The sequence below is a fragment of the Bufo bufo genome, chromosome 10, assembly GCF_905171765.1.
Source record: "Bufo bufo chromosome 10, aBufBuf1.1, whole genome shotgun sequence".
NCBI lineage: Eukaryota > Metazoa > Chordata > Amphibia > Anura > Bufonidae > Bufo > Bufo bufo.
The window spans coordinates 139209953-139223412 of NC_053398.1; the positions used below are offsets into that span (position 1 = coordinate 139209953).

General features: G+C 43.0%; 1 protein-coding gene across 4 annotated transcripts in view; it reads left to right on the forward strand.

Moving 5' to 3' along the window:
* Window positions 1-12240, forward strand: part of KCTD15 (potassium channel tetramerization domain containing 15) — a 46687-nt gene extending 34447 nt beyond the window's left edge. For all 4 annotated transcript variants that reach the window (XM_040409428.1, XM_040409432.1, XM_040409431.1 and 1 more), the window contains one exon: window positions 11030-12240. In XM_040409428.1, the coding sequence (XP_040265362.1) occupies window positions 11030-11182 (153 nt within the window). In that variant the 3' untranslated portion in view covers window positions 11183-12240. The remainder of the gene's footprint in view (window positions 1-11029) is intronic.
* The last annotated feature ends 1220 nt before the right edge of the window (window positions 12241-13460 follow it).

The following is a 13460-nucleotide window of genomic DNA, read 5'->3' on the forward strand; positions in this document are numbered from 1 at the left end:
TTTGTTTTTTTTTACACTTTTTTTATTTAATTATTTTAGAGAGCTTCACAATGCAATCCCTTGATGCTTTTATAATGTTTGGCATAATCACTATACCAAAGCATTAATGCCTGTCAGTAAGAATCAATTAGGATATGCCTAATAGACATGCAGCCATGGCAGGCCGGAGGGGCCTTAGTTAGGCCTCAGGTTGCCATAGCAACCATCGGCTCCTCTGCATATGCGTCTCAGGATGGGTGGTGCGATGGGTGACAAAAAGGAGCCTCCCCCTCTGCTTAACTGACCATCAATGGATGCAGCTCTGCATCCATTTAGGATAAGGTACTACTACTATGGAGCCCCCGATTACATCCAAATTTGGGAAGGGGTTAATGTAAGGTAGTTCTTTCATTTAAAGGTCCTATATTTTCACTAAATATACTCCTATAGAAGATTAATTATTGTGACAGATTCTTAGATTAAAAACATAAAATCCCCCAAACGACAACACGGGTTTGGTTTCCACTCTTTTGCACGCCCATTCTGAGGTTATCCTAGGTGTCATGGCGTTATGAACATCTAATTCACTCTCTAGGTATATACATAACATATAGGGCATTTCAGCAGTGTGCAGAGAACTTATACAGGTAAATATCTAGCTTGACTGAATGCGATCAGCCTCCCATACGCCCAATTACCCAAAAAAGATATTATAAAAAATGTTCTGCCATTTCAGAGAATGCAACAATGTATTAATGCATAATTTATGTCTTGCTCATAATTAAATGATGGAGCCTGCGGTATGGACTGTAAAAAAAAAAAAATTGATCTGCTATGTTTTTTTTTTCTCCAAAAGGAAAAGTTCCTCTAAAAAGTGCCCATGGGCTGTTAACAAGTGTGTGTTCCTTACATAGCTTATGGTACTTCAATAGGAATCATCCAGAAAAATAAGCACCAGATTTTAAGCTGCCAGCCAGGTGTATGTACGATAGGAACATAGTGAGAGGTTTCTCTGCGAGGACACCTCTCTGCTGTGCTTTATGCACATGAATTAAGTGGTGGCATCCGAGTAACATTGGATCATCTCACAGGACGACCAATGTGCTGCATCATTACTGTCGGGTGTGATCAAGGCCTTAGGCTACTTTCACACTTGCGGCAGAGGATTCCAGCAGGCAGTTCCATCAAAATGTGGCAGGATCCTGATCCGTCTTACAAATGCATTGAAATGCCGGATTCGTCTTTCCGGTGTCATCCGGAAAAACGGATCCAGCATTTATTTTTTTCACATTTTTTTTGGTCTGCGGATCCGGCACTAATACATTCCTATGGAAAAAAATCAGGCAAGTGTTCAGTTTTTTTGGCCGGAGATAAAACCGTAGCATGCTGCGGTTTTATCTCCGTCCTGATCAGTCAAAAAGACAGAACTGAAGACATCCTGATGCATCCTGAACGGATTGCTCTCCATTCAGATTGCATGGGGATAAAACTGATCAGTTCTTTTCCAGTATTGAGCCCCTGTGACGGAACTCAATGCCGGAAAAGAAAAACGCAAGTGTGAAAGTATCCTAAAAGGGGTTATCCAACGTCTCCAACAGCCCCCCCATGTGCCGGGCCCCTCACAGGTAATATACTTACCCCGCTATCTGCGCCGCTCCTGGTCCCCACACCGCCGCTACTGCTTCTCCCTGTACACGGATGAAAACATCTGGTGTCGGGGGGAGCAGCCAATGGCAGAAGGGGACCAGGAGCGGCGCAGTAAGCGGAATAAGTATATTACCTGTGAGGGGCCCGGCACATGGGGGGGCTGTTGGAGACGTTGGATAACCCCTTTTAGGGTACTTTCACACTTGCTGTTGGAAACGTTGGATAACCCCTTTAAAGAGGACATGTAATATCTCCTGACTAACCTCTTGCATTCCCCAGGTGACAACAATTCTTGAGCACCTTTTCTTATGACTCTATGTTGTGCCATTTCTTTATTATTCCTTCTAGAAATTATCAGTGAACTACTAGCAGTTTGCCGTGATGGTCCAGATGGGTGTTACCAGTTAGGGCTGTGTCCCTGCATAGTCTGACACTGGTAGCACTGATAGGATAGTGTCAGGTTGTGCAGGAACCCCCCCCATTTGGTAACACCTATCTGGTCCTTCTGCTGGCAATTCATTCATAACTTCTAGCAGGAATAATAAATGATGGGTACAACAGAGTCATAAGAATAGACGCTAGGGGATACAAGTAGTTGCTAAAGTAGGTATGTTAGGAAAGATTACAGGTGTTTTTTAAGCTTGCCATTCATATTAGATATATGTCGGCTGAGCCCAGAGATTTCTGTGGGATCGGCCAACATCTGTTCTGTATGGGGGGCCTCCCTGTCAGGGTCCGGTGCTACTGCTGCCTAAAATGACGACTCCGAGATATATGGAGCGGCTCTTATCAGCAGTTCTAGAGAGGAGTGCCAAGTGGACATCCATCTTCCGTTCCGTGGCCCCGCAAAAAAAATACAGCCACGGTCAAGAATAGGCAAAATGCGGAACGCACATGGCTGGTGTCCGTGTTTTGCGGATCCGCAATTTGCAGACTGCAAAACAGTTGCGGACGTGTGAATAGACCCAAAATGAATTTTGTAGACATGAGTCATACCATCTAAAATGACTTGAAAGTGTTCTACAAAGGGGATCCCTCACTGCTGGGACCCCCTCAATCACTAGAACAGGTTTCCCAAGCATCTGCACAACTGCAGTGAGGCGTTTGAATGGCGCGTTCGTCAGGCAAGTACACTGCTGCTTTATTCGATATCTATGGGACAGCAGAGCGCAACACTTTGGTGTTTCTGTTGACCCACGACATTGAAAGGAGCAGCAGTGTACCTTTTGTGACTACTTTAAAACTACTCCCCAAAGGGAGCTTGGATCCCTTTCTCTCTTCATTGGTCTTCCAGATCCGTCTGTCAATTTCTGCAAGGACAGAGTCACATGCACTGCTGCATCCAGTGACTGGCTTCAGTGGTGACGTGTCCCCAAGCGTCATGTGACCCAACACTGGCTGTAGTGGTGCACGTGACCCCATCCGTCTCGAAATTAACAGATCGGAACCAGAAGACCAATAAAGAGAGCCAGGGAGCCAGAATTGAGCAGGGAGAGGAAGGAGAGTATGGATTTCACCACAGGTATTCCAGGCTGTTCTGCAAATTAAAAAACCGGACAGCCCTTCTAATTCCAAAGTAATGTCTCCTAATATCCTTCTTGGGCATAGGTACATGCTGCCGTGGAGCAAGTGTTTAACAATCACCACCTAGAATTACAGCTGATAACATATGTCTTTTCAGCCTGCCAACTTTCTTTCTGAAAATGTGATAAAATTACAAATTTGGCCATTATTAAGAGCGATATTTCACCAGGTGCAGTTATGGGGTTTTCCAGTATTTAGCTTAATAAGGCTCAGAGGGTTTACATTATGGCGTAGTTTTCCACTAGCAATCTATCATGACCTTAAGACAAAAATCGTCCATTTTGACAGATGTGAAAATGGCCCCGTGGGATGAATCTGGTTTTGTAAAAATAATATAATTGGGTATAGAAGGGCCGGGCCTCCTCTGCATTATGACGTTTTTATTAGCTACACTGCTCTCATAAGACCAACAGTATTTTCTTTCTTATAACCTTCGTTCCAAAATCATTTGTGTTTGGGATTTTAATTTTTGCATTAATTTTATTTTACTGGACTATCAATCAGTACTGTCTATATAGCTTCTCTTTTATTTTCTGTGATGGGGTCTCATTCTGTTAATTATCTACTGTCTGCTTGTTTTGCCTCCATTACTTTACTGTCCCCTGTCACATTGCAGCCTCCTCCTCGCAAGCATAATCACCTTAGTAGATTGTTGGCCACCCCCAGAAGATCAGCACAGTACTCTCCTTAAATACTTAGTGCTGCTGGATACACTGCTCTTGCTTGTCTCAATTCCTCCCTCACATCATAAATGGACAGGTCGCCAGCTCACTCAACATCTACATATCCTAAAACACTCTGTGCTTCTGGTTGACCACTCTCCTTTCATTATTGATCAGCGACCACCTACTTGTCTCCATTCCCTTTTTTACATCATGGCACTATCCTCACTAACACAATAACATGAGTGGTCAAGTCACTTACATTAGCCCAACAAATCAAATCCCATTTATTTCCATTTATAGTCTGCCATTTATGCTTTCAATGAGGGCCTAGTGGCTCAGGTGTTGTGCTGGAGCCATGTCTTCTAATCCGGCCAACAGCAACATCTGCATGGAGTTTGTATGATCTCCCCGTGTTTGCCCCAGGTACTACGGTTTCCTCCGTCTCTCTAGAAATATACTGGTAGATTAATTGGCCCTAGTGTTTGTCTGACATAATGAAATTAGATTTGGAACTGATGTGTAGGATGACAATCTCTGTACAGCGCTGGGGAATATGTTGGTGTTATATAAGATAGCATTGAGATATAGTACAGGAACCATGTAAATCATACTGTATGTGGAGGCTAATACCGGACCAGCTACATGTGTGTCCCGTTAATTTTGTTTTATCAATAGGGAAACGAGTAACATGCTTTTCCTGAAAATTGGAATTCTTAGAATTCCTAACCTTCCATCGTACAATTCAGCAATTGACTTTTCTCCAGTAGTTGATTATTGTGCTGCCATCCTGAAATACAGTTTATTTGAAAAAGTCTTTTTACATTTTATGTTGCGAAAACAAAAAATTCAAGTTTTTCCCATCATTCTGCACTCTGTCCTCAATAATGAAAACGTGATAACAGAATTTCAGAAAATGTTAGCAAATTTAACCACCTCCGGACCGCTGTACGCACAGACGCGTCCTGGAGGTGGTTGATTCATTCCTCCTGGACGCGCCGGCGCGTCCTCTCGCGAGACGCGAGATTTCCTGTGAACGCGCGCACACAGGCGCGCGCGCTCACAGGAACGGAAGGTAAGAGAGTTGATCTCCAGCCTGCCAGCGGCGATCGTTCGCTGGCAGGCTGGAGATGTGTTTTTTTTAACCCCTAACAGGTATATTAGACGCTGTTTTGATAACAGCGTCTAATATACCTGCTACCTGGTCCTCTGGTGGTCCCATTTGTTTGGATCGACCACCAGAGGACACAGGTAGCTCAGTAAAGTCCCACCAAGCACCACTACACTACACTACACCCCCCCCCCCCGTCACTTATTAACCCCTTATTAGCCCCTGATCACCCCTGATCACCCCATATAGACTCCCTGATCACCCCCCTGTCATTGATTACCCCCCTGTCATTGATCAACCCCCCTGTAAAGCTCCATTCAGATGTCCGCATGATTTTTACGGATCCACTGATAGATGGATCGGATCCGCAAAACGCATCCGGACGTCTGAATGAAGCCTTACAGGGGCATGATCAATGACTGTGGTTATCACCCCATATAGACTCCCTGATCACCCCCCTGTCATTGATCACCCCCCTGTCATTGATTACCCCCCTGTAAAGCTCCATTCAGACGTCCGCATGATTTTTACGGATCCACTGATAGATGGATCGGATCCGCAAAACGCATCCGGACGTCTGAATGAAGCCTTACAGGGGCATGATCAATGACTGTGGTGATCACCCCATATAGACTCCCTGATCACCCCCCTGTAAAGCTCCATTCAGATGTCCGCATGATTTTTACGGATCCACTGATAGATGGATCGGATCCGCAAAACGCATCCGGACGTCTGAATGAAGCCTTACAGGGGCATGATCAATGACTGTGGTTATCACCCCATATAGACTCCCTGATCACCCCCCTGTCATTGATTACCCCCCTGTCATTGATCACCCCCCTGTAAAGCTCCATTCAGACGTCCGCATGATTTTTACGGATCCACTGATAGATGGATCGGATCCGCAAAACGCATCCGGACGTCTGAATGAAGCCTTACAGGGGCATGATCAATGACTGTGGTTATCACCCCATATAGACTCCCTGATCACCCCCCTGTCATTGATTACCCCCCTGTCATTGATCACCCCCCTGTAAAGCTCCATTCAGACGTCCGCATGATTTTTACGGATCCACTGATAGATGGATCGGATCCGCAAAACGCATCCGGACGTCTGAATGAAGCCTTACACGGGCGTGATAAATGACTGTGGTTATCACCCCATATAGACTCCCTGATCACCCCCCCTGTCATTGATCACCCCCCCTGTCATTGATCACCCCCCCTGTCATTGATCACCCCCCCTGTCATTGATCACCCCCCCTGTCATTGATCACCCCCCTGTCATTGATCACCCCCCTGTCATTGATCACCACCCCTGTCATTGATCACCCCCCTGTCATTGATCAACCCCCTGTCATTGATCACCCCCCTGTAAGGCTCCATTCAGATATTTTTTTGGCCCAAGTTAGCGGAATTATTATTTTTTTTTCTTACAAAGTCTCATATTCCACTAACTTGTGACAAAAAATAAAATCTCACATGAACTCACCATACCCCTCACGGAATCCAAATGCGTAAAATTTTTTAGACATTTATATTCCAGACTTCTTCTCACGCTTTAGGGCCCCTAGAATGCCAGGGCAGTATAAATACCCCACATGTGACCCCATTTCGGAAAGAAGACACCCCCAGGTATTCCGTGAGGGGCATATTGAGTCCATGAAAGATTGAAATTTTTGTCCCAAGTTAGCGGAACGGGAGACTTTGTGAGAAAAAAATAAAAAATATCAATTTCCGCTAACTTGTGCCAAAAAAAAAAAATTTCTATGAACTCGCCATGCCCCTCATTGAATACCTTGGGGTGTCTTCTTTCCAAAATGGGGTCACATGTGGGGTATTTATACTGCCCTGGCATTCTAGGGGCCCCAAAGCGTGAGAAGAAGTCTGGTATCCAAATGTCTAAAAATGCCCTCCTAAAAGGAATTTGGGCCCCTTTGCGCATCTAGGCTGCAAAAAAGTGTCACACATCTGGTATCGCCGTACTCAGGAGAAGTTGGGGAATGTGTTTTGGGGTGTCATTTTACATATACCCATGCTGGGTGAGATAAATATCTTGGTCAAATGCCAACTTTGTATAAAAAAATGGGAAAAGTTGTCTTTTGCCAAGATATTTCTCTCACCCAGCATGGGTATATGTAAAAAGACACCCCAAAACACATTCCCCAACTTCTCCCGAGTACGGAGATACCAGATGTGTGACACTTTTTTGCAGCCTAGGTGGGCAAAGGGGCCCATATTCCAAAGAGCACCTTTAGGATTTCACTGGTCATTTACCTACTTACCACACATTAGGGCCCCTGGAAAATGCCAGGGCAGTATAACTACCCCACAAGTGACCCCATTTTGGAAAGAAGACACCCCAAGGTATTCCGTGAGGGGCATGGCGAGTTCCTAGAATTTTTTATTTTTTGTCACAAGTTAGTGGAAAATGATGATTTTTTATTTTTTTATTTTTTTCATACAAAGTCTCATATTCCACTAACTTGTGACAAAAAATAAAAACTTCCATGAACTCACTATGCCCATCAGCGAATACCTTGGGGTCTATTCTTTCCAAAATGGGGTCACTTGTGGGGTAGTTATACTGCCCTGGCATTCTAGGGGCCCAAATGTGTGGTAAGGAGTTTGAAATCAAATTCTGTAAAAAATGACGAGTGAAATCCGAAAGGTGCTCTTTGGAATATGGGCCCCTTTGCCCACCTAGGCTGCAAAAAAGTGTCACACATCTGGTATCTCCGTACTCAGGAGAAGGTGGGGAATGTGTTTTGGGGTGTCATTTTACATATACCCATGCTGGGTGAGATAAATATCTTGGTCAAATGCCAACTTTGTATAAAAAAATGGGAAAAGTTGTCTTTTGCCAAGATATTTCTCTCACCCAGCATGGGTATATGTAAAAAGACACCCCAAAACACATTCCCCAACTTCTCCTGAGTACGGAGATACCACATGTGTGGCACTTTTTTGCAGCCTAGGTGGGCAAAGGGGCCCATATTCCAAAGAGCACCTTTTGGATTTCACTGGTCATTTACCTACTTACCACACATTAGGGCCCCTGGAAAATGCCAGGGCAGTATAACTACCCCACAAGTGACCCCATTTTGGAAAGAAGACACCCCAAGGTATTCCGTGAGGGGCATGGCGAGTTCCTAGAATTTTTTATTTTTTGTCACAAGTTAGTGGAAAATGATGATTTTTTTTATATTTTTTTTTTTTCATACAAAGTCTCATATTCCACTAACTTGTGACAAAAAATAAAAACTTCCATGAACTCACTATGCCCATCAGCGAATACCTTGGGGTCTCTTCTTTCCAAAATGGGGTCACTTGTGGGGTAGTTATACTGCCCTGGCATTCTAGGGGCCCAAATGTGTGGTAAGGAGTTTGAAATCAAATTCTGTAAAAAATGACGAGTGAAATCCGAAAGGTGCTCTTTGGAATATGGGCCCCTTTGCCCACCTAGGCTGCAAAAAAGTGTCACACATCTGGTATCTCCGTATTCAGGAGAAGTTGGGGAATGTGTTTTGGGGTGTCTTTTTACATATACCCATGCTGGGTGAGAGAAATATCTTGGCAAAAGACAACTTTTCCCATTTTTTTATACAAAGTTGGCATTTGACCAAGATATTTATCTCACCCAGCATGGGTATATGTAAAATGACACCCCAAAACACATTCCCCAACTTCTACTGAATACGGAGATACCAGATGTGTGACACTTTTTTGCAGCCTAGGTGGGCAAAGGGGCCCACATTCCAAAGAGCACCTTTCGGATTTCACTGGTCAGTTTTTACAGAATTTGATTTCAAACTCCTTACCACACATTTGGGCCCCTAGAATGCCAGGGCAGTATAACTACCCCACAAGTGACCCCATTTTGGAAAGAAGAGACCCCAAGGTATTTCGTGATGGGCATAGTGAGTTCATGGAAGTTTTTATTTTTTGTCACAAGTTAGTGGAATATGAGACTTTGTAAGAAAAAAAAAAAAAAAAAAAAAATCATCATTTTCCGCTAACTTGTGACAAAAAATAAAAAGTTCTATGAACTCACTATGCCCATCAGCGAATACCTTAGGGTGTGTACTTTCCGAAATGGGGTCATTTGTGGGGTGTTTGTACTGTCTGGGCATTGTAGAACCTCAGGAAACATGACAGGTGCTCAGAAAGTCAGAGCTGCTTCAAAAAGCGGAAATTCACATTTTTGTACCATAGTTTGTAAACGCTATAACTTTTACCCAAACCATTTTTTTTTTACCCAAACATTTTTTTTTTATCAAAGACATGTAGAACTATAAATTTAGAGCAAAATTTATATATGGATGTCATTTTTTTTTGCAAAATTTTACAACTGAAAGTGAAAAATGTCATTTTTTTGCAAAAAAATCGTTAAATTTCGATTAATAACAAAAAAAGTAAAAATGTCAGCAGCAATGAAATACCACCAAATGAAAGCTCTATTAGTGAGAAGAAAAGGAGGTAAAATTCATTTGGGTGGTAAGTTGCATGACCGAGCAATAAACGGTGAAAGTAGTGTAGGTCAGAAGTGTAAAAAGTGGCCTGGTCTTTCAGGGTGTTTAAGCACTGGGGGCTGAGGTGGTTAATAAAAAAGGAAAAACTAAAATATCTCATGGACGTAAGTATTCACACCCTTTCCTATGGCACTTGAAATTTAGCTCTGGGGCCTCGCATTTCTCTTGATCACCTTTGAAATGTTTCTACACCTTGATTGGAGTCCACCTGGGGTAAATTAAGGTGATTGGACATGATTTGTAAAGAGACAGCCCTGTCTATTTAAGGTTTCACAGCTGGCAGTGCATATCAGAGCAAAAACCAAGACATGAGAAGGAAAGAACTGCCTATAGAGCTCAGAGACAGGATTGTGTGGAGGCACAGATCTGGAGAAGGGTACAAAAACATTCTGCTGCACTGAAAGTTCCCAAGAGCATAGTGGCCTCCATAATTCTTAAATGGAAGAACTTTGGGACAACCAGGACTCTTCCCAGAGCTGGCCCCCCACCAAACTAGGTAATCTGGGAGAAGGGCCTTGGTAAGAAAGAGATGACAAAGAACCCAATGGTCCCTCTGGCTGAGCTTCTAAGATCCTGTGTGCAGATGGGAGAAACTTCTCAAGTATCAACCATAACTGCAGCCTCCACCAATCTGGGCTTTATGGCGGAGTGGCCAGAAAGAAGCCTCTCCTCAATAAAAGACACATGAAAGCTGCCTGGGGTTTGTAAGAACTCTCAGACTGTGAGAAACAGGATTCTCTGATCTGATGAAACCAAGATTGATCTTTTTGTCCTCAATTCTAAGCGTTATGTCTGAAGGAAACCAGGCACTGCTCATCACCGGCTCAGTACCATCCCTACAGTAAAGCATGGTGCTGGCAGCATCTTGCTGGGGGACAGGGAGACTGGTCCGGGTGGAAGGAAAGCTGAATGGAGCAAAGTACAAAGATATTCTTAATGAAAACCTGATCTAGTGCACTCTGAACCTCAAAATGGGCTGAAGTTTCACCTTCCAACAAGACAGTGACCCTAAGCACACAACCAAAACATCACAGGAACAGCTTAGGGACAACTCTATGAATGTCCTTGAGCGGCCCATCCAGAGCCCTGACTTGAACCCAATCAAACATCTCTGTCCACCGGCGCCCCCCACTCCCCCATCCAACCTGACAAAGCTGGAGAAGATCTGCAGATAATTGGCATCATCCCCAAGAAGACTGGAGGCTGTAATAGCTGCCAAAAGTTCTTCACCTAAGTCCTGAGTAAAGGGCAAGATTTTAGTTTTTCCTTTTCAATAAATTATCAAAGATTATGAACATTCTGTTTTCACTTTCTCATTGAGTATTGGTACTGAGTGCAGAATGGGGGAAACTGGATTATTTTTATTTTTTTTGTTAGCACAAGGCCGCAAAATAACAAAATGTGTAAAAGGTGAAAGGGTCTGAAGACTTTCCGAATGCATTGTATTTGCTTCTCTTTGAATTCTACAGTATGATGAGAGAATCTTTCTAAAAACTTTTCTCTTGTCTCTACAGGTTCTTGAAAGACTCTTTCAGAAAGGATTTCACGTTGCAGCCTCTTGTGGGGGTGGAGTTGACTCCTCACAGTTTAGTGAATATGTACTGTGCCGAGAGGATAGAAGGGTGCAGCCGAACACAATGAGGATAAAACAGGAGCCTCTGGACTGATGTTTCCTGAAATTCCCTCCTCACCATTGAAGTGTTCACTAGTCCTTGATGTGAAGAACCTCAGGACCTGCAAACCAGTATTATTAGACTTCATATGACTTTTTGTTGCCAGTTTGTGATACTTTTGAAAGGTAACTTTTGACTTAGCCAAGTAAGCAGCTCAGTTCTCTCAGCGGCCCTCGCCAATGCAAGTTCATCTCAACAGCTGTGCTGTAAAAAAATCCCAACCTCAGTAACGTGGACCTGTTTGCCTATTTCGGATCGCTGCAATACAACCAAGTGGCCAATCAAAAATGAACGCAAAAACATTCGGCTGGTATAGTCCAATGAACACATCCCCGATAATGAAGATATCACAGACACGTGGAATAAACTGCATTGTCTTTTTATAGATTTTATGTGTCATGCAGATTGCTCGTCGCAATCATCTGATTATTCGAACGTCTGTTCCCTTCAAATGAGAAAAGGGATTACTTTTATAGCCTCTCAGATGGATAATGTGGATATATGGGACTGAGCAACAATAAAATGTTTGATAAATGTAAAACTGAAGACCAGCCAGAAGCCGGCACAGAGTCCGTTGTGGAATTTCGAGATGTCCTGAAAAATATAGAATTTTGGATTTTAGGCAGAGGTTTTACTAGAAGATATAATTGTTGTCCATTCTTGGGGGGGGGGGGGGGTTCTTGCTTTCTTGGGCTTTTATAAACACGTGAAAGGTGAAATAGAAGAGAATGATTCTGTATTGTAAAAGCAGGAGCAGACCAAATATCACAATCCAGAGTGTATGAGCCATGCCCTACCCATATGGGAGGAAATGACAGTATGTAGAATTGATGGGGTGGGTTATACACCGAGGTGGCATATGGGATATCAATTTATTAATATATGAGCTGACAAATACGTTTTCTAATCCAAAATAGAAGAGTGGTAAAGTGAAAAATTCCCTTTTCCATTATGATTTAAAGGAATGCTAAACATAGAAAGGACACAAAAAAAGAAATGTAATTGTGCCCTTAATCTCCTCCTGTCCTTTGATTCTATTTACGAAATTAGATCATCCGCGTCCTCCCACCGCCTCCTTCTCACTCTCCTGTTTGTGGCTGCAGCAGGAGCCTCTCCCTTTGTCCTGTTTGCAGTAGAACAAAAAGATGATTAAGCCCAACCCCGTTGGATAAGCACCACCTCCGCGGGTCTCCTGTTGAGATTTACCTCTGTGTTCTTTGCAGGATTGCTACAAGATTGCATCAGGAATATGCAATAAATCCTGCAAATTAACAGACAGGGGGAGGGCAAAGTTATCTCCGGTTTACTTGTATGGTTTATTTCTAGGCTTAGTGTTCCTTCGAATATTAACATCATATGCATGTCCATTATGTATACATGTTAAAATGGTCTATCTTCAAAATACCTGGAAAAAGTAGGCTAATGAGCTCAATAGCACTCAGTCAGCTGCCTCTTGAAAGTTGGGGGTGGTAAAACAGTCCACGTGCGTATATAGTGGATTTTACTTCCGGATATTTCTCAATCAGTAATCGAATTAGGCAGCTCTTAGTTTTGGAGTCCACACTCCTAGTGGTTACCCGAAGTAGGTCAAGTGATTGGTCTTGATATTTTTTGCTAAGCAGGGGAAATAAAATACATATGCATATAATAAATGCTTAAACAGCACTTTTGGTTACTTTTGGTGCAAGCACTAATGTTAATACGGATTTGCAGGACTTTCTGTCCGGGTGATTGTTGTCTTTTAAGGAATCCTTGCCAAGCAATGATATCCATCTTTTACAGCCCATTTATATTTCCCGTTAAACAGGCGTATTCATTTTGCTGCGTCTTTTTGTGATTCTGCTTCAAGTCTAATGGCATACGGTGGTAGTTGTCACTTCTGAGCGGATATAAATACTGTAGATCCCTGCTATATCTTCTGTGTGGCAGGCTATTTGGTACCAGTCAATGGTACATTTTGCCCTTATCACTCGACTCACCCCCTTTAATGTATGATGACTATAGACTTCTGGCTGCCTCTTTAGTAACACCCATAGCTAGATACTAACGTTAGTATACTTGAATAGGGATTGTCCAATGGATTAAGAAGGGTTACAATGTATCAGAGAAGTGAAGGATTTTGAAGTGTAAGATTAGAGTATCCAGCCATGCAAAGGGTTAAACACACTACATATATTGGGCCGTTAATGCTATATTAACTATATAGATGGCCTCAGGTAACAAACGTTTCTAAAAGAAAGAAAAAAATAATAATTCTTTAGCATTTTTATAT